The sequence below is a fragment of the Kalmanozyma brasiliensis genome, assembly GCF_000497045.1.
Source record: "Kalmanozyma brasiliensis GHG001 unplaced genomic scaffold PSEUBRA_SCAF3, whole genome shotgun sequence".
Lineage (NCBI taxonomy): Eukaryota > Fungi > Basidiomycota > Ustilaginomycetes > Ustilaginales > Kalmanozyma > Kalmanozyma brasiliensis.
In genome coordinates, this window is record NW_015961970.1 from 2,044,915 (window position 1) to 2,065,236 (window position 20,322).

General features: G+C 58.4%; 4 protein-coding genes across 4 annotated transcripts; 2 read left to right on the forward strand and 2 right to left on the reverse strand.

Moving 5' to 3' along the window:
* Positions 1 to 1,212: 1,212 nt before the first annotated feature.
* On the reverse strand, positions 1,213 to 3,705 carry PSEUBRA_004612 (Zinc finger, CCCH-type; the record flags this gene model as incomplete). Its single annotated transcript, XM_016438150.1, has 1 exon — positions 1,213 to 3,705. The coding sequence occupies one exon, from the start codon at positions 3,703 to 3,705 to the stop codon at positions 1,213 to 1,215; it is 2,493 nt and encodes an 830-aa protein (XP_016291685.1).
* Positions 3,706 to 4,897: 1,192 nt separating this feature from the next.
* Positions 4,898 to 7,507, forward strand: PSEUBRA_004613 (uncharacterized protein; the record flags this gene model as incomplete). Its single annotated transcript, XM_059465340.1, has 1 exon — positions 4,898 to 7,507. The coding sequence occupies one exon, from the start codon at positions 4,898 to 4,900 to the stop codon at positions 7,505 to 7,507; it is 2,610 nt and encodes an 869-aa protein (XP_059320575.1).
* Positions 7,508 to 8,040: 533 nt separating this feature from the next.
* PSEUBRA_004614 (uncharacterized protein) lies at positions 8,041 to 16,473 on the forward strand (the record flags this gene model as incomplete). Its single annotated transcript, XM_016438131.1, has 1 exon — positions 8,041 to 16,473. One exon carries the CDS (start codon positions 8,041 to 8,043, stop codon positions 16,471 to 16,473), a length of 8,433 nt encoding a protein of 2,810 aa, XP_016291687.1.
* A 324-nt stretch (positions 16,474 to 16,797) lies between these two features.
* On the reverse strand, positions 16,798 to 18,621 carry PSEUBRA_004615 (Basic-leucine zipper domain protein; the record flags this gene model as incomplete). The annotated part of the gene is made up of 1 exon (XM_016438142.1): positions 16,798 to 18,621. The coding sequence occupies one exon, from the start codon at positions 18,619 to 18,621 to the stop codon at positions 16,798 to 16,800; it is 1,824 nt and encodes a 607-aa protein (XP_016291688.1).
* Between the last annotated feature and the right edge of the window lie 1,701 nt (positions 18,622 to 20,322).

Consider the following 20,322-nt stretch of genomic DNA (forward strand, 5'->3'; position numbering starts at 1 on the left):
GCTTGATTTTGATAGGAGTCGCACGAGGTTGTTACTGTATCTCTGGCTGGATGGTCTACAGGGACGAATGGATGAAGTCGTTGGCGCGAATGATGGTGCAGAAGGAAGGTGTGACGAGAAGACGAAAGGAGGAGGGGGGGTCGCCAGGCAGCGAAGTACCCATTTGGATGAAGAAGACTCAAATCGATGACGAGCGAGGCTCACAAAGAGCAACAACGGCACATGCAGCTGCAGGAGCAGTGTAGATGCAAGGCCAAGGTTTTGGTGCCAAGCCGCGCCGAAGCTTCCGTTGTCATGCAGCTCACTCTCCGCTCCGGTCACGCTTCTCTCTTGCCGCGCCCTCGTCTCCATGCCTGTTCTCACACTCGCTCTCTTGACGACACTTTGGCTGTCGAGCCGGTTTCTGAGCCTATTCTCCGCCATTGAGAGATCGACTTGACCGATCGCATAGAATCGACGCTCGTTGGCGTACGGTACCGTACACAGACAAGGCAACCGGCCATATTCCAGACCGATTTCGAAAAAGGGGGGCAACAGAAGCGAGGTGCGAGGCTTGTTTGTTTTTCATGAGATCCGACTTTGTGATGACCTTGCTGCTTGCAACTTGACGTCAGGAGGCGCTGCTTCATTTTTCGCCAATTTGGCACCGCAATCTCGATCTTACATACCAAAAAAGCTCCCTCCTCGAACGAGCTTGCTCGATTGGCTGGACGTCGGCCTGTCCAAGCGCGATCTTAGCCTCTCACTTGGTCCCTCAGACGGATCGCGAGTACTAGCCATCATCGCGAGAGTTGACGCAGTAGAGCACCTTCTGACCAAATGAGATTTGCAGGATCTAAGAGACACCGTACAGGTGTTTACACAAAAGCCGGAACCATGTATCGAATCTGTTATAGTATGTGTGAGAGCACCGAGAGGGAGCGAGACCGAGAAAGCGAACCAGAAAGGGTGAGGGAGAAGACATTGCTATGTCTGTATGCAAGCGAAAGCGAAGCGGGGAGGGAAGGGGAGGGGGCTAGGCGGAGAGATCGGGAGCCAGGATGCAAGGTGAGAATGAAGGAAGATGAGGGAATGGGCGTTCTATGCATGGCGACGAAACCATGGCAATGTCCCTTTTCGTGTGCTGAGCGTCCGATCGTCGAGGCGGAAGGAGGCTGCAATGGACTGCGTGAGATGTCATCGGCCGGTTCCGATAGTGCGCGCCGAGATGAATCAGACGGCGACGGGGTTCGATTGCACTACGGCAGCAAAGTCAAGCATCGGAGCGGCCGTGCCATTGACAGTCGAAGAGGGCTGCTTGGGAGCGGCAGCCGAGCTCGACTTGGACTCAGTCTCGGTCTGCTTGACTTCTTCCGACGAAACGGCGGTGACCTTATCGTCGGCAGCAGCGGCAGCCTCGACCTCCTTGACGGGCTCGGGCTGCTTCTTAGGAGGCGCAGGGGCCGACAAGATGGCCGAGAAGTTGACCTTGGTGGCCGCACCGTTCGCGCTGGACGCTTGAGCAGCAGCAGGCGCCGATGAACCGGGGCCAATCGACAAAGCAGGGAAGTCGTCCGCACTCGGCAGGCGCTGCTGAGGCGCATACTTCTTCTGGGCAGCGCCGTTCTGACCGGTCTGACCGTTCGCGCGGCCATTGCCGTTCTGGTTGGTGCGTGCGCGAGCACCGCCCTGCTGGTTCTGCTGGCCCTTGCCGCCCTGAACGCCGTTCGGCTGGGGCTTGGCGCCATTCTGTCGGTTGGCAGGAGCGGCTCCATTGGCATTGCCGTTGAGCACGGGCTTGGAGGGGACCGACGCAGGGATGCGGTCGCCGTTGATGCTGCTAGGCAGAGCGGAAGCAGGCTTGCCGTCTTCCGACTTGCCAGCTGCAGCGACGCGTTTGCCGTTAGCCGTGTTCTCGCCCTTGGACTCGGACTTGCCCGAAGCAGTCGCTTTTGGCGCGGAGGATGCCGAGGCAGTAGCGGTGACGCCGTTCGCCTTGGGGCCATTGACTTGCTCTTTCTTGGCAGCTCCATTCGAAGCGGGGTGGTTGACGACGGCCTCGGGCTTTTCATCGTGAGCATCCTGGGACACAACCTTGTCGGCGGAAGGAGACTCGGAAGCCTCGTTCTGGTCGGCCGAGGTGATGGTGGTCTGGGCCGAGGCAGGCGAAGTCGACACCGTCACATTCGTGGAGGCAGAAGGAAGGCTGCTCGTGTCGCTGGCAGCGCCAGTCTGTTGAGAAAGAGCAGCACCGGTTCCGTTGGCATGCGAGCCGTTGGTCGAGCCTCTGGTGTTCTTGGCAGCCAATGCGCGGTTGATGGCACGAGCTGCTTCGATCGAGTGACTCGAACGACCAGCGTTGGGCCCACGCATGTCGGTGCCATCGGGCAGGATGTGAGGGAAGCGGCAGTCCTCGCCGTGCTTGCAGGCAGAGCGAGCGAAGAAGTGGCAGGCGGGGCGCTCAGTGGAGCGCTTGCCAAACTCGGTGCGCGAGCCGAAAGCGCCACCCATCGATGCTCCACCGCGACGGGGGCCCTTGGAGCCACGAGAGAAAGGCTGCGAGCCACTCATGACGTTGCCGTCGGCTCCGACCGACAGTCCGTTGGGTGCGCCCGGACCTGGCTGGAAAGGAGCAGCGTGGTGAGCCATGAAAGCGCTGAAAGAGGTGGTGTTGCTGGCACTTGTTGGTGCTGATGCCTTCGCAGCCTCATTGTCCGTGGCGACAGCAGCCGTGTCGGCCTTGGTCTCCTCGGAGACAGCGGCAGGCGACGTCTCGGCCGGAGCATCCTGAGAAGCTTCGTTGTCGGTCGCCTTCTTGGTGTCGTCCTCTTGCGCCTGCTCAGGCTCGAAAGGCTGTTGGTGTTGCGCGTCAAAGTGGTTGCCGTACGACTCGCCCTGTTCAGCAGAGTGCGAAGCAGGCGCCATGTGCGGGGGAGGAGGCATGTGAACGGGCATCGGAACGCCGGCATGGGTGTACTGGATGGGCATGGGAGGAGCCATGGAGTAGAAGTGCTGAGGAGGACCATAGGCGGGGTAGCCATAGCCGTGCGAGGGGTAGAACATCTGGGCGCCTGGCGAGACGGGCCCAGCGTTGGACGCGGACGACGGCATGGCGACAGGATGAGCAAACATGCACTTGTCGCCATAACGGCAGTTGGGGAAGAAGCGGCAAGGGATCATCTTTGCAACGTCAGGTGGTGGCAGGCTGCCGGAAGCGCTGTCCTTGGAGGCATGGCCACGGTGCTCTGGCTGGTGTGTTGGGTCGAAGAAGCTGTTGTGCGGAGGCTGGAAGGGGTACATAGGCTGAGACATGGCGTGGTGGAAAGCGTGCTGCTGGTGGAGAGATGCGTCCATGGACGAGTGAGCCTGGTAGTTGGGGGGCTGAACGTAGCTGACGGTGCCGTCAGGAAGCTGCTTGCCTCCGTGAGAGTCGATGACGGGGGCAGTCTGGAAGGCAGTGGATTGGGTGTGCTGCAACGCGCCGTTGATCATGGCTTCGAGCTCGGGGTTCTGCTTGAGCGTCGAGTCTTGGGCTACGTCGATGGCGTTGGCACCCTTGACGAGAAGTTGCGAGACAACGTCGATGTGGTTACCTCGGACTGCGTAGAGGAGAGCAGTGTTTCCGGTTTCGTCGCGGGCATCAATGTCAAGCGAAGGCTCTTCGAGGAGGGAGCTGACAAGCTCGACGTTGCCGTCCTTGACGGCCTGAAAGAGAGTAGCAGTCATGATGATGCTATGTGTGTTGCTGTGGCAGACGCAGATGGAAGGGCACACCTTAGCCTCACTTCCACTGCTCTTGCTGGTGAATGATCGAGGAGGTGAGCTCGATCCTGGTGTGGTTGATGAACCGACTTGGAGAGACGCCTATGCTGACAAGGGACAGAAGCGATGAAAGCGTGCTTAGCGGGACGATGAGATGCTCGAATGGATGCCGGATGGAGATGGACCGGAACGATGAGAAGCCGGTGTGTCTTGATGAAAGCTCAAGCGGGGATGCTGGTCGTTACAGGATAGGCGCGGGAAGGAACGGTCGCCGTGAGAAGAAAGCGCGGCTGAGCAGGAAGAGTGGGAGATGAGGTGGTGGGGCTGCAGTCGATGCAGACGATGATGAGGTCGATGACAGGTTGGTTGGTTGGTTGATCGAATGATTGGCTCTACGACAGGTCTGGCTGAGAAGATCTTGTTCTTCTCATCATGCTCAAAATTGTCAGAAGACTCAGGCTCAGCTCGAAGAAGAAAAAATTGAGAGAGAAAAAAGCTTTCTTCTTGAAAGATGGCGGGTTGCGGGTCCCACCAAATCCACCCTTCCAACTCTGCCTTTCTGCAGGCTTCCTCGATTTTGGCCGAATTGCGGTCGCTGCCGCTTCTTCCACGACCCTTTTCTTCTTGGCTTTGCAGCAGCAGAAAGATTCGCCCTGAAGATCCGTCTGCACGGCCTCACAGAAGTCAAGCCCGAAAAGAACTCTGACCGGGTGAAGGCAGTCGGGTGAGCAGCTACCAGGTCACGTCTGCAGCTTGAACTGCATGAGTGTAGGATACGACTTGGATTTCTATCAATGCCAGTCTTGCGCATGTGATTCACAGAGCAAGCCGCCAGAGACAGAAAGCTAGGAAAAAAGAGCTCGAAATTCGGTCCAAAAAAGCCGAAGGTGGGACGACGAGTCAAGACTGAGCAGCGAAGCAAGAAGGAGGACCCTTGTCGAGCTTGTCCCACTCGCGTGGTGCGCTCCTTTCTCGCACGGTTGGAAATTTCCGAAGCTGGTCAGGGTCAGTTCTTCTTGCTTTGTGCAAAGCACACTTGCTTCGCTTTGTTCTCACCATATACCTCTCTCGCTTCACCTATCTATTGGCAAAGGCATCGCAGCACATGCTCACATAGCGACTGAACAACAGCGGCTCAGATCGACCTCCGATCAGCATGGTTCTGCGCTGCTACAGTCGGCGGCACATTGTGCCTGCTGCTCGAGCATGGCAGCGACACATCTCGACAACCTCGTCAATAAGTGCAGCACAAGCATCGACATCAACGACGCCAGAAGCGAAACATGCTCGAATCCGCAAGCCTGCTCCGAGCTCAAGTCAGCAACAGCCCGAGAGCTGGTCCTTCTTCTTTCCAGATCATCTGCCATGGAGTCGGAGAGCAACGCCTTCGTCACGCGCAAGGCATCCTCTCGTCAAGAAGCTCATCTCCGAGATCTACAGCACCTCGCGTGCGCCCGATGCTAACCGCGTATGGAAGGCCTACATGGACCTCAAGGAGGCGCAAGACGCCGGCCTTTCGGCCTCTTCCTCTTCGTCCACCGCGACTTCTTTGCTCACACAGCTGGAGCCGGTTCACTTGCAGCTCATCCTTCGCGCTATCGATCCTTCCGTCTCTCGGACCAGAAGCCTCGCTCGTGCTGAGAGCAAGCGTCATCAGAGCTTGCAGCAGCAGCAGTCTGCCTTGGCCAGCGGCAACGCCCCTCCCAGCATCTTGCTCGCTGAGCAACACGCCTCTCGACATGCGGGTAAGATCTTTGACGCACAACATCCCGTACGCGAATACATGCGCCGCGTCCAGATCATCTTTCGCGACATGAGGCTCCACTCGTCCATCGTACCCGCCACGAGTTCTGCCGTCGAGTCTGTCCCCGACCTCGCCGACTACAACCACGTCCTTTCACGTCTAGCCTCGGGCGGCCACATTGGTCCTATGTCGTCCATCTGGAACGAGATCTCTGCCCTCTCAGCTAAGTCAAGCTCTACAGGAGTCCATCCCAACGGACACACATATCGGGAGCTCATGGTCGGGCTGAGCCGACACGCCACCGAACAGATCGAGAGGGTGCAAAAGGACGAGGCCTCCAAGACATTGAACTACTCGGGCAAGAAGAAGCAGCTCGAAAAGTCGGCCAGAGCTGCTGCCTCCGGAGCTGCAAAGTATGGACAGATCTTGGCTCCGTCCGCGAGAGCCGCTGCCATTCTTGCAGCTCTTCGTACCATGGCTCTGCTCAAGGACATGAAGGATCACTCGGTTACGCCAAATCACATCACGCTCGACTTTGCTGCCAGGACTCTGCGGCTGGCAGGACACATTGACGGACTTCACTTGCTCATGCAGCAGGCCTACGGCATCGACCTCACCACGCCCGACTCTGCCAGCGCCGTACAGAAGGAGCAGCAAGGCATCGCACCCACCACACATACCCTCAATACCCTCCTCATGGCGCTCGGCGAGCAGAGCAGCGTGCCAGAAATGGTCGCAGCATTTGAGACCGTAGCCAAGCCTCTTCCGTCCGGCACATCTAGCGCAGATGACTCGGCGTCCGGAGAAGGCGTCTTCTCCACCAACTGGAAGGACATCTTCAGCAGCATGCGTGACCGCGACGGCGAGATTGCACAGCAATCCGGCAACACCGACGAGACGAGCGTTCCAGACGCCTTTGCGTACGCCTCACCACAGAGAATTGCACCCAACACAAAGACATTCGAAGTCTTGCTGCGCCACTGCTGCACCGAGGTGGATCCGCTCCGATCGCCAGTCGCTCTCAAGACGGAAGCAAACGCGGGCTCCATCTCCAGCATCGCAAAGGAATCAACTGAGAAGGCGCTCGCTGATATGCAGGATGGCGGACAGCGCGCCCTCGAGATGGAGCGCAGAACGAGAGGCGCCTATGCTCTGTTTGCAAAAGCGCTGTTGTCCGAAGCCTTGGACAGGTCGGCAGAGCTGCTGTGCGTTACAGCAAGCAATCTCGGTGTCGAGATCTCGAGATCGGAGCAGGCCGCAACCGAGGCAGACGAGGCAGCCAGTGCCGAGGACCGAGCCAGCTCCGCCGCCATCGCCTCGACGCAGCCACGGCCGGAGCATACAAGCTTCGCTGTTGCCCCGGGTCGAGCGATGGATGCCGACTTTGTTCCGATTCTCGAGCCGCCCGCCTTCTCTGTTACCGCCACGATGGTGCAGCCTTTTATCGCACTCGCCTCTTCACGCAAGAGCATTGGAGAGCTGCGATGGGTCCGTTCCATCCTGGCAAAGGCTTTGGAGAACAAGGCGGCAGAAGCACAAGTGATCGATGCAGCATGGCGAACCTACTCGGCTCGCTTCGCAAAGGCGCGTCAGCTTGCTGCAGCACAGAAAAGCGGCAACGAGCCTGCTTTGGAAGGTCTGCAAGACTTGGAGCCATTGCGATTGAACGAAGGAAGGCCCAACGAGGTTCACGCCTTCCTCAAGCTACTGCGACAACAACACCGACTCGCTTCGAAGCAAGCGCAGGAGCTCGAGTGGCTGCTGTACGATCGACTCGATGAGCGTCTGCACGATCTGGCCACGAACAGGACTCGGCGAAAGATCCAGCGCGTGCTCAACCACCGAGAACAGAAAGTGCGCGCCGAGAGGGATAGGTTCGAGGAGCAAGAGCGCGAGATTGCGCGCAAGAAGCAGGCTATCGAAGCTAGGAGGCTGAGAGAGCTGCAGAAGCAACAGCAAGAGGCTCAAGAAGCATCCGTCGACCAGAGCAGTTCACACATGGCCTCGACGGCCTCGGCATAGAAAGCAATGCACTTCAACATACTCATACCATCTTCGGTACCGACTCGAAAGTGTCTCATGAGCAACAGTGAAGGGTCGACTGATAACGACCGTCGACCACACCGCAACAGATTGAACGGTCCCTGCTGCGCCTGACTGGGAGTGAAGAAGTGGTCTCGTCACGGTGTGAGGATGAAGACTGTTGAGGGTGAAGACGGTTGGTGGACGCGCGTAAAGATGCCAGCCGAGCGAAGGGTCTCTCGAAAACCTGCCAGGCCACGTCTCACGAGCGAGGCACGACGGGAAACGCACCGGCCACTTCAACGGCCAAAAAGATGAAGCTGCACAAGGATCTTCTCAAGGGTCTTTGTTCGACTCCGCTTCCTCTCTCCTAGCATCCCTCCGAACAGTTACCTGTCGACCTCCATCCCTTCATCGACCACACCCTCGACTTCAGTCTCTTGCCGACCGCACGGTCGATGTTCCGCGCGTCACGCTCATCGTCCTAGGATCTGTGTCGATTCAGAGAAGTATCACCTAAGAGCGCAAGCACAATGGCGGACGCAGAGGCAGCCGAGCGAGCCGCAAAGGCCGCTCGCGCCAGAGCCAAACTCAAGAAGCATCAAGCGCAGAAGAAAGCAGCCGCAGAAGCTGAGGCAGAAGGGAGTGCCACTCCTCCTGCCGACAAAGAAGCCGTCGAACCAGAGCCAGCCGCCGATACGGCCATCTCGATACCGAAGGCGGCGGCGGCTGCTGCACCTTCGCAAGCTGAAGCGACAGAGTCGTCTGAGAGCAAGCTGAACAATGGTGTGAAGGCCGCCGGGGTCTCTGATCACAGTGCTGAGCTGAACGAGGCTCAGCGCAGGATCGAATCGCTCTCTGCCCAGCTCGAAAGCACACAAGAAGATCTCAAGAAGGCGACAGAGCAGGCTTCAACCCTTGACAGCCAGCTGAAGCAGCACAAAGAAGAGGCCAAGTCTTCGGCAGCGGCCTCGGAGCAAGCGAGGAAGACAGCGACCGACAAGATCGAGCAAGATCTGAAGCAGCAGCAGGCAAAAGCAGCAGAGCTCGAGAAGGAGGTCGAGAAACAGCGGGACCTTCTGCAATCTTCAGAGAAGGAGGCAGCTGCATCGAAAAAGGCGATCGCTGATCTGGAAGCGTCGCAGAAGAAAGCCGCTGATAGCACGAAGGCGCTCCAGGATCGACTCAAAAGCATCGAATCCGACCATCACAAGGCGCAGAATCAGTCGTCAAAGCTCGAGACCAAACTATCAGACCTTCAGAAGACGAGCGACAAGGCTTCTGCAGATGCAAAAGAGACAGCCGCGAAACTCAGGGAGGCCGAAAGCAAGATCAGGGATGCCGAGGCGAAGAGCCTCTCAGAAGCCCAGAACGCGAAGCAGCTCGAGCAAGACAAGGCCGGTCTACAACGCAGCGTACAAGAGCAGACGAAGGAGGCAGATGCGCTGCGCCAAGACCTCCAGAAGCGGCAAGCTGCGATCCAGAATCTCGAAAAGAAGCTCGCCGATCCGTCGAAAGCCAACCAGATTCAGTCGCTGAACAAGCAGGTGGCCGAGGCCAAGGAGAAGATCTCGAGCCTCGAGACCGACCTGCACGGCAAAGATCAGAGTCTCAAAAGCTCGGCCGCTGGCAGCGAGAAGCTGACGGCGCAAGTCAAAAAGCTCGAGGAAGATGCCAAGACGACATCAATGACTCTCGCCACTCTCGAGGGCAAGCTTGCCGAATCCACAGCCCGTGAAGCCAAGATCAAGTCCACTTTGCAACAGAGCGAGGACAAGAACGCGGACCTCGAAACATCGCGAGACGAGCTGGAGAAGAAGCACGCCAAAGCCGAAGCCGACATTCAAAGCTGGACGAAGAAGGCAGAAGCGCATGCCGAATCGCTCGCAAAGAGCGAAAAGCAAGCGACCGCCGTCCGAGGTCGTGCTGACGCGGCCGAGACGGAGGTCTCTGCGTTGCGAAAGGAAAAGGATCAGCTCACTGCTTCGGTCTCTGAGGTCAAGAAGCAATTTGACTCGCTCACGCAGGAGAACAAGAGACTCGAGCAAGCCAAGGAAGATGCGCTGAGCACCTCCCAGCAGTCGGACAAGGAGAAGGCGACCGAGATCATAGATCTCAAGAGCAAAGTGCAGCAGCTCGAGGACCAAGCCAAGAAGGACAGCAAGGCGGCATCGCAGCTCTTAGAGGACGCCAAGTCGCAAGCAAGCAAATCTGCGAAAGAGGTTCAGGATCTCACTGCTTCGCTCAAGGCGTCGCAAGACAAGGTGAAGGATGCCGAGAGTCAGCTCGGAGAGCGCGACAGCACCTTGTCCGCCGCAAAGGAGCAGCAGAAGTCGACGGAGCGAGATCTCGTCACGGCTTCAGCAGAAGCGCAGAAGGTCACCAAAGAGCTCGAGTCCATCAAGCTGCAGCTTTCGACGTCCGAGAAGCAACGCACAGAGTCTGCAGACACGATCACGGATCTGAAGGAACAACTCAGCAAGTCGCAGAGCAACCACAAGGACCTCTCCGCGTCATCGGACAAGGTGCAGAAAGAGCTGGCAGCGTCGAAGAACGAGGTGTCCACCTTGCAAACCAAGGAGAAGGAGCTGCTCGCAAAGCACAAAGAGCTCGAAAGCGTCAACTCGATGATTCTCGAAGACCTGGCTATCTTGCGGTCCGAGATTGCTACGCACAAGACTGGCAATGCCGCCACTTCGAAGGAGCTCGCTTCGATCACCTCGAAACACGATCAGGCTCAGCGCGATTTGCAGCAAGCGCAGAAGGATCTGCAAGGGGCACACACCACCAGGGCTGAGCACGAGAAGTCAATAGCGGACCTGACGTCGCAGCTCAGCACGTCTAAGGGCGAGAGCGGCAAGGTGCAGGACGCAATCAAGAGCTTGCAGGCCAAATTCGAGGCGGAAGCCGAAGCGCGCAAGCAATCTCAAGGAGAGGTGGAGCAGACTCGGGCGGAGCTTGCTGAGGCTGTCAAGCGGGGTGATGAGCTGGACACGCGACTCCGCTCACTCACATCTGAGCTGGACGAGTCCAGAGCCGATCACCAGAAAGCGGCGTTCACTGCGTCGGATCGACAGAAAGATCTCGACTCTGTGAAGAGCCAGGCTGCAAAGACCAGTGCAGAGCTCAAAGACGTCAAGGCCGCCCTCGCTCAATCTGAGAGCGCTCTCAAGACGCTCGAGGCTGAGAAGCAGGAAGCCAACAAAGCTATCTCGACCCTCCGCGAAGAGCAATCAGCGTCCGAGGAGAAGGTGAAGAGCCTGACCGCTGACCTGGATCAAGCGAGAAGCGATCACGGCGACGCCGTGGGCGAGTCGCAGAAGCATCAAGCTGCTTCGGCACAAAAGGACAAGGAGCTTTCACAAAGCAGCGAGAGAATCGCAGCGCATGAGGCGACCATCGCTGCACTCCAAGACAAGCATAGCGGTCTCGAGAGATCCGCAGCTCAGCTCGCTGAGGCCAAAGCTTCGCTCGGACATGACCTCGAGGCGTCTCAGTCGGAAGCGCAGGCTCACAAAGCATCCGCAGAAGCCAAAGCCAAAGACATCGAGGATCTCGAAGCCAGACTGTCGACCTCCGAGACAAGCCTCACCAAGACTTCGGAAGAATTGGCTGCTGCCAAGTCACGCGGCGACGAGCTTGAAGCCAAAGTCCAGGCCACATCCAAGGACCTCAAATCGTCGCGATTGGAGTCGAAGGCCCACAACAAGTCTTCCGAGCAGAAAGCGGAGCAGATCAAGGTGCTTGAAGCGAGGATAGCCGACACGGACGCGAAGCTAGCCGAATCAACGGATCGAGTTGCCGCCGCCGACGCGCAAATCAGGACGCTCGAGGGCAAAGTGGTAGATGGCGACGCCAAGCTCGCCCGTTCCGTTGACGAAGTGACTGCTGCCAAGGAGCAGATCACGACGCTCCAAGCCGCGATCGCTGATAGCGAGGCAAAGCTCGCCAAGTCTGCTGACGATGTCGCCTCTGCGAACGCACGGATTGAGGCGTTGGAAGCCAAGATCGCTGATGGCGACTCGAAGCTCGCTAAATCTGTCGGAGAAGCGTCTGCGACCAAGGAGCAAATCACGCAGCTCCGAGCCGACCTTCTTAGCACCGCAGAGGAGCTCAAGGCGTTCAAAGCTGAAGCCACCGCCAACCAAGCATCTGCCGACGCAAAGGCGAAAGACCTCGATGCGCTTCAGTCCAAGCTTCAGCAGTCGGAAAAGAAGTCAGCAGAACTCAACGACGAGCTGGCCACCACTCAGGCCCGCGCCAAGGATATCGAGAGCGAGCTTCAGTCGACGAGCAAGCAGCTCGAAGACATGAGCTTGGAAGCGGACGAGCACAGGTCCAAAGCAGAACAACTTGCAAGCCATCTCGAGACGGCTCGGGCGCAACACTCTGAGCTCGAGCAAAAGCTGAAGGAGGCCGCTACGGCGCATGCGGATATTTCGAGCTTGTACGAGCAGAAGACCGCCGACCACGAGGCCGCCGAAGCTGAGCTGGAGAAGCAGCGTGCTCTCCTCAGCGAGAAGTCTAAGCACCACGAGGAGGCTCGCGCCGAAGCGATTGACTTGTCACGGAAGCTCAAGGAGCTGCAGAGCAACCATGACGATGCCACGCAGAATCTGCAAGACGTCCAAGATAAGCTCGAGGAAGCCAATGCTGCGCATGCCGACCTGACGAAACTTCACGAGCAGAAGACGGCGGATCACGAGGCTGCGGAGGCCGAGCTCGAGAAGCAGCGTGCCTTGGTCAGCGAGAAGACTTCCGCCCACGAGCAGGCTCGAGCGGAAGCCGTCGATCTCTCGCAGAAGCTTGAGCAGCTGCATGGAGAGCACGACAACGTCATCCAGAACCTGCGCGACGTTGAGATCAAGCTCAAGGACGCCCACGCGGCCCACGTAGACCTGTCAGAACTCCACAAACAAAAGACTGCAGACCACGAAGCCGCAGAGGCTGAGATCGAGAAGCAGCGCTCGCTGGTTGAACAAACCTCGAACGAGCGCCAGCAGGCCCGAGTTGAAGCGACCGACCTGTCTCAGAAGCTGGGAGATTTGCAAGCTTCTCACACAGAGGTCCAACAGAACCTGCAAGACGTCGAAGGGCGGCATCAGGTGCTTATCGCTCAGCACGAGGAGCAGCATGAGGCTGCGGAAGCGCAGTCACAAGAGCTCCAGGCGGAGAAGGCAAAAACTGCGGATCTCGAGTCCAGACTGTCCGAATCTATCGCCGCGCACGACAAGACGACCTCGGAGCTTAGGGTCGAGACCGAGAAGGTACGCGACTTGGAGAGCAGGCTCGGTTCAGCAAATGAAGAGATCGAGAAGCTCAACAAGCAGGTCGCTGCGAGCAACGAGGATATCAGCGCCAAAGTTGACAGCATTCGTGACCTGGAGAAGAAGCTCTCTACGGCACACGAAGAGATCACGGAGCGCAACGAGCAGGTCACTGCCGGCGATACGAGCCTCAAGGCCAAGCAAGAACAGATCGAGTCGCTTGAGCAGCAGGCGCAAGAGCGTGCCTCGAAGATCCAGGCTCTCGAGAAGGACTTGGCTGCAGCGCAGAAGTCGTCCAGAGATGCCAACCTCAAGCACAAGGCTGCGGTGACGGCAGCATCAAAGCAGCTGGAGGCGCTGAAGGCAGAGCACGAGAAGGCCAGGGCTGAGCACGCAGATGCTCTCGCCCAAGCGACCGAGGAGCACGAAGCTGCGGCCAAGACTGCCGCTGAAGAGCTTGATGGCATCAAGACAGAGTTGGAACAGGCTCGGGCTGATCATGCCGCAGCGATTGCGAAAGCAGAGGAGGAGCATCAAGCCGCTGCTGAGGCAGCTGCGAAGGAGCTTGAAGACCTCAAGGCTGACCACGCGGCCGCGCTAGCAGAGGCATCCGAAGAGCATGCAGCTGAAATCGAGGCTGCAGTGGACGAGCTCGAAGAGGCGAAAGCAGACCACGCCAAGGCACTCGCTACAGCGTTGCAAGAGCACCAGGCTGCGATCGACGCTGCGTCCAAAGAGCTCGACGATACGAAGTCTCAGCATGCAGACGAACTCACCAAGGCAATGGAAGAGCACGAAGCTACGAAGGAAGCCGCGTCGAGAGAGCTCGGACGGACGAAAGCCAGTCACGCTGCTGCGCTGACCAAAGCGTCCGAAGAGCACGAGACAGCCACGCAGGCTGCAGCAAAACAGCTGCAGGAGCTGCAGGACGAACACGCTCGCGCACTCTCACAATTGTCCGACGAAAAGGAAAGTGCAGCTGCGGCTGCTGACAAGCAGATCCAGACGCTCCAATCGGAGCTCGAGAAGGCCCAAGCGGAACTTGCACAGGCCTCAGCTGCCGCTACACAGCAGATAGAAGGTTTGCAAGCGGATTTGTCGAACCTCGAAGCGGACCACGAGAAGGCTACGGCAGAGTATGCTGAGTCGAGTGCACTCGCATCGAATAAGCTCGAGGATCTTCAAGCCGAGTTCGCCGCGGCCAAGCAAGAGCACGCAGAAGCCACAGCCCGAGCTGCTGACGAGCATCAGAGGTCTACAGCTGCCGCATCGGAGAAGTTCGAGGCTCTCCAGATACAGCACGAGGAGACCAAGGCGAAGCACGCTGATGCGATGCAGACAGCTTCCAAGCAGCTTCAAGAGCTCCAGGTCCTGCACGACAGTACGAAGGACGAGCACTCCTCAGCGATGCAAGCAGCCAACAAGCGATTCGAGCAGCTAGCAGCGGCACACGAGACGAGCAAGGAGGAGCACCGAGCTGTGTCCGACCAGCTCACCTCCGAACGAATCAAGCTCAACGACGAGCTTGCGACCCTGCGCAGGGAGCACGACGAGGCCCTCACTTCCCATCGCACAGCAATGGACGACGCGAAAAGCAGGTTCACCCAAGCGACTCAAGATCACGCCTCGGCAGACGAAGCACGGCTACAGGAAATCGCTGCGCTCAAAGCCTCACTCGATAAGGCGCAGAAGCAGCGCGACCAGCAGATGGCAGCTCACACGACCGAGATGCTGGACCTGAGCAAAGGGCTGGAGCAAGTGTGGGGCAAGATCCGTGACAAGGAGGCGGAGCTCGCGGAGCGCGACGAGGAGCTCGCTATTGTCCGCAGCAAGCTCGGCAGCACCGAGCAGGATCTCCAGAAGCGGACCGAGGCGGCCGAGGCTGTCAAGAAGCAGCTCGAGCAGGTTAAGGGGGATCTCGCTGCGCGCGAAAAGGACCTCTCTGCAAGAGAAAGCGACATCGCCTCGCGAGATGAACAGATCAAGGCCTTGCAGAGCGAGCATGCTGCCACGCTGAAAAGCAAGGACAAGGAGTTGCAAGCCTCTCGCGATGAGCACGAGCGGACGCAGTCTGAGCTGGAAGCAGCCCGAAGAGCGACCGATGACGCCAAAGGTGAAGTTACCTCTCGCGACCAGCAGATCGAGGCTCTCACCAGCGACCATGCATCCGTGCTCGAGGCCAAGGACAAGGATCTGGACCAAGCAACTGAAGAGATCGAAGACAAGGTACGCGAGCTGGCTGCGCGCGAAGACCACATCAGGTCGCTGACGGACGACCACGCGCTTGCTCTTCAGAGCAAGCAGCAGGAGCTCGACTCAGCGAACACTCAGATCGAAGGCGTCACGCGCGACCTGGCTTCGCGGGACGAGCAGATCCAGACGCTCCACGCGACCCACGCTTCCGCGCTCGAAGCCAAATCTGCCGAGCTGCAGACGCTTCGCGACGAGCACGCCTCTGCTACGTCAAAGCAGACCGCTCAAGCCAAACGCGATCTCGCTTCGCGCGATTCGCAGCTCCAGACTCTGCGCGACGAGCACGCCTCGGCGCTCGAATCGAAAGAAAAGCAGCTGGAGGATCTGCGAGATCAGCACAGGCAAGCGCTTTCCTCGGGCGACCTGTCGCGCAAGCAGATCGAGCGGGTGAAGCGCGACTTAGCTTCGCGCGATGAGGAGCTGGAGGTTCTACATGTCGATCATGCGTCTGCGCTCGATGCGAAGGATAAACAGCTGCAGATGCTGAAAAAGGAGCATGACAAGGCGATTGCAGGTGAACGGGCGAGATTCGAAGCCGCCCTAGCCGAGGCGAAAGCAGAGCTCTCTGCGGTGCGGGACGAACTTGCGGTGGTCAAAGCATCTCTCGACACGGGTGAGGACGAGAAATCCGCCCGACTCGCCAAGCTGACCAGCGAAATCAGTGGGTTGAAGAAGAAGCATCTTACCGCAAAATCGTCTGGCGAAGCGGCGAGGAAGGAAGTCGTCGAGCTGCGCGCCCAGCTGTCGTCCTTGCGCGAGAGCCAGTCTGGCCAGACGGAGTTGGAAGTGGAAGCGCTGCGGTCGGAGCTCGAGCTGAGCCGATCGCGTGCGGTTGAAGCCGAAGCGCAACTGGCCGCAAAGGGGAGATCGCATAGCAGTGTCGAACTGGACGATTTGGTGGCCACGCACGAGCTCGAGCTGAGCGCGTTGAGGACGATGATCCGGAAGTTGGAGGCGAGCGTGTTTGGCGAGACGGAGAAGGCGCATCGCGCTACGCGACGGGTGATTGAGTTGGAGGAGCGGTTGCGTACCACCTCCGCGCCTGCTGTCAACGGGGACGGGGAAGGGAAAGGCAAGGTAAGGAGTCATAAGAGGAGCGCGACGCACGTGCCGGCCTTATCGCCGCTCGCAGAACGGGAAGCCTTCGAGGTACCACCCCAACCCGAGGCGGACGCCCCAAGAAGAGGAATCCGCACCGTCACAGCCGAAGAACTCCCCCTCCCCGCCGCACAGCGACACCGACGTAGAGAAAGCCTCCAGATGCTAGCCGCCCGCATCGAACCCACCCAACCGCAAGCAAGAGGTCACACATCGGCAGGTTCAACGGGCGCAAACGCTCTGGCGCCGACAAAGGAGGGCAAGGTGGCAGGTCGCAAACAGGCCCAGTTCGCAAACGATGAGCTGCTCTACTGCGCTTGTTGCAGGGACGATCTCATCATCGTTTAGGCGGCCCTGGAAGCAAACATAAAGTTCTCAAATGTTGGCCAGTGTGGGCAATTGTGTGTGATGTGTGAGGTGTGTGGGTTGTTTGTTTGAATGATCGTAGTGATTGAGTACATGGGGAAAAGAGGGGTATAGCGCGGACCCGTGTTGGAGGAGACCGCTGTTGGATACAGTTGGATGCTGGTTACAATTGGCTCGATGATGTCTGAGGTTGGCTTGGTGTTTGCTCGCATGTGCGGAGATTGAGTTGGATCAATCGAAGGTCAAGCTGTTGGAGCCTGGCACACATGCAGTTTTGAACAACACCCGTGGTCCCGAGTGAGCTTTTTACTCCTCGCGATCGCGCTTCTGCGTGCTGCCATTGGCGGCGTTCTTTGCTTTGGCTTTAGCGTTATCCTCTGCTGCCGTTCCGACGCCACGCGGATGCAGACCGCTCTGCCTCTCCGTCTCGCCAGCGACGCCGTTTGGCGCGGGCGAGGCGTGCGCCGTCGCGGGGCCTTGACTTCCACTCGGCCCAGCGAGGCTCGAGAACGGATTCGGCACGGCGCTCTGATCCAGCCCTCCAGGCATGGCCTGATCCGGCCTGACCGTGATCAAACTCTTCAACCACCCATTCTCGGTTCTCAACCGCGCATTCTCCGCTTCAAGGTCCGCCAGACGCTGGTGCAGCTCCTTGGCCGCTTGCTCGAGCTGCGCCTCGCGCTGCTTCTTCTTGATCCTGAATCGCGCAGAGGCCGCCGTGTTGCGACGTCGCTTGTCCTCCTCGATCGCCTGTCGGTTGGCTTCCGCGTCTGCCTCGGGGTTGCCCGTATCGATGAGCTTGAGAGGCGGAATCTCGTACCGACGCTCAATGTCTTCGAGACGACCGAGGATCTCGTCCGAGTCATCGGGGTCGTCGAGCTGCGCCTTTTTGCCTTCCGACGTGCTGGTGCGCTTCTTCTTCGAGGGCGCAGTAGAGCCGCTCGCTTCGTCGGATTGACGAGCCGAAGAGTCGTTGCTGGTGTGGTTGGGTCCAGCGCCATTCACGATGCCGTTGGCGCCGGACGAGGCTGGCGCGGGTGCAGTGTTTGCCGCAGCGGGCGAGGCAGCTGGCAAGCCGCTGCTCCCGCCCAGCTGCGCTGCCCAGTTGACGTTTTGAGGCGAGGGGCCGCTGAGACTGCCATTGCGCGAAGCTGCGAGCGATTGAGCGGCCAGCCAAGGCGACAGGCCGGGACCAACGGAAGCGTTGTTTGGGGCCTGCGGGCTTTGTTGCGGCGCGGCGGCTCCTTGCTGAGACTGGTTGAAATTGCCGAAGCCGCCAGCACCTGCATTGACGATACCAGCAAGATGCGATTGCAGCTGAGGGTTGGTGAGACCTGCAAGCTGGCTGAGGCTGGCGAGTGCGAGGGGATTGCTGGCCAGGAGATGCTGCAGAGCGAGGGCAGATGTCATGTCGAGGGAGCCCGCAGAACCAAAGCCAGGCTGAGGCGAGGGTTGCTGTGCACTCTGCTGCTGCTGGACGTTTTGGAAGCCGTTGAAGAGGCCGAAGGGTGCACCGACACCGGGTCCAGAGGGATTGGTCGCCGGCGAAGGTCGGACGTTGGCATTGAAGTTGGGTGCGCTGGGGAAGAAGGACTGTTGAGACTGCTGCTGGTGCTGGTGAGAATGCTGCGATGGATGCGCTGATGGCGTGTGCGGCTGTGAGTTTGGCGCGTATGGCTGAGCGGAACTGGAAGCGTTCGAGTCGAAGTCGCGCGCCTTGCCACGAAGGGCATGACTGCCGCGAGAGCTAGCAGCAGCGTTTCTCGCGAGCCTCTCGCGTTCCTCCTCCTGGTTTCGACGGTTCTCGTCTTCGCGTCGTCGATTGTGTTCTGCCTCCTCCTTTTCCTTCTCTTCGTCGCCTAGCAGGGCGTGTCCCGTGGGACCGTCGAAGCTGAAGTTGGCGTTGGTCCACAGGGCAAGCTGATCGGCAAAATTGGGAGCCTGGCCAGGGGTGGCTTCGTTGTGGTTGGTGCCGGTGGCCACGTCGTCGGCTACGGCGAAAGCGTCGAGGTTGGCGAGCATGTTGTCGGCACGCGAGTTGGAACCGCTCTCGTTTTGAGAGTCGGCACCCGGCGATGTGAATTGGTTGAGTCCAAAGAGGAAGGAGTTTGGACTCTCCTCGAAGGGCATCTCTTCGGCCAAAGGCTTGATGAGGTGTGCAAGCTACGTCGGTCTAGGTAAAGAACGTGATGGAGAAGAGCTGGGAAGCAAGGTCGACCTATGGATGATATCCAGAGTGCGAAAGTGTCGACGTGGACTGCTTGTTGTTGCTGATGATGGAGCGAAGGATGGATGCAATGGAAGGAGCGGTAGGAAGCGACGGAAGAACAGAGCAGGAAGAATCGACGATAGCCGGGGCCGATGCGACAGACTCTTAGGTGGTGAGCCAATGGTAAGATTCGGAGTCGTGTGGGTGCTGCTGGTTGTGCAGAAAGAGGCGTTTCGGGCGGCTGTGGTGAATAGTGTTCAGGTGGTGATTGGTCGGGCAGCTCGGTTGAGGAGGCAGGGAGTGCTCAGAAGTGGTCGAGATGACGAATACGATGGCAGGCTATGCAAGAGCGGATGGTTAGTGCAGTGTTGAAAGGGACTAGAGCGACTTGAGTACCGCCCACACCAAGTCAACGCCCTCATCCCAAAAGCAGCAGCACAACGCAGTACCTCAATTCAATCAAACGCGGATCTTTGGCCAGCTGCGAAAAGAACCAAAAAACAAAAAAAGGGCCTCCCGAGTTCGGCACTTTGTGAAGAGCTTTCTCGCTGCAGTCGCACAGTCACGCTTGCCGAACAGAGACGGAGCTGATTCACAGAGACAGCCCAGCTCAGCCCTTGATCCACGTCTAATTTGGCACGTTCTGATCGCCCTTTTTGACAAGCTGAACAAGCTGCCTTTGTGTCCGTATCAAAGAGGAACAGTCGCTCGATGAAGAGGCGTAAGGTTCAAGACCTCCCTGACTCGACTTGCACATCAGAAGAAGAACACAATGCAAGTCGTGTCGAACGAGCGAGGGTACCGTTGAAGAGGGTGATGCTCGGAATCTTATTAATATTGAAGATCAGCCGCTTTCAGGGTGCAGCTTCTTTCCAGCTGAACCGTAAAAGCCGGACCAGAGAATCCCCACGGAGCTGTATGTGTGTGTGTGTGTGCTCTTTTGTTCTGCCTCTTGCCAATCGACCCTGCTTCGGATCGGATGGCATTTCGAAATTGCCTCTTTTGGCCCTCATCTGACGTGATTGGCTTGATCCATCAGTCGTAAACGCCTCACCGCAGCGCTTGCCTTCCTTCACCGCAGGGCCCTCGTGTGAGACTCCCCCTTCGTCGCCATCTTGAACCCTTATCACAGCATCCATGAGCCTGGACCCGATTGAAGAAGTTGATGTATCGGGTCGAGTCATCTCGATTGCTCTGAGGCCGCTGGCTCAAATGTTAGAACTTTATCACACACCAAAGCAAATAAATTCAAAGTTACATACGCATTGGTCATGTCAGATCGCGCTTCGACCTACCCGATCACAGATTCGCGCCTCGACGAGGGAAGCCGAGAAAGCCAGCGCACCGACCAATTTCCAGGACGCAGGCTGTTGGTCGGTCCCGTTTCAGATCGCGAAAGGTGCTGCGTTGGAAGCTTTCCACTTTGGCAATTTCAAGGCAGCGGAAAGGCAGACCCAAAACCAACACACAGACAGAGACTCGAGACACGTCAAGCTCAATCGACATACACACAGACACCATCGGATCTTCTCTCCACCGCCATCCCTTTTCTCGCTTCTCGCGTTCAACTCTCAACAACGGCATTGCAGGCGTCACTGATAGCAGTCATTCGACCTCTGCTA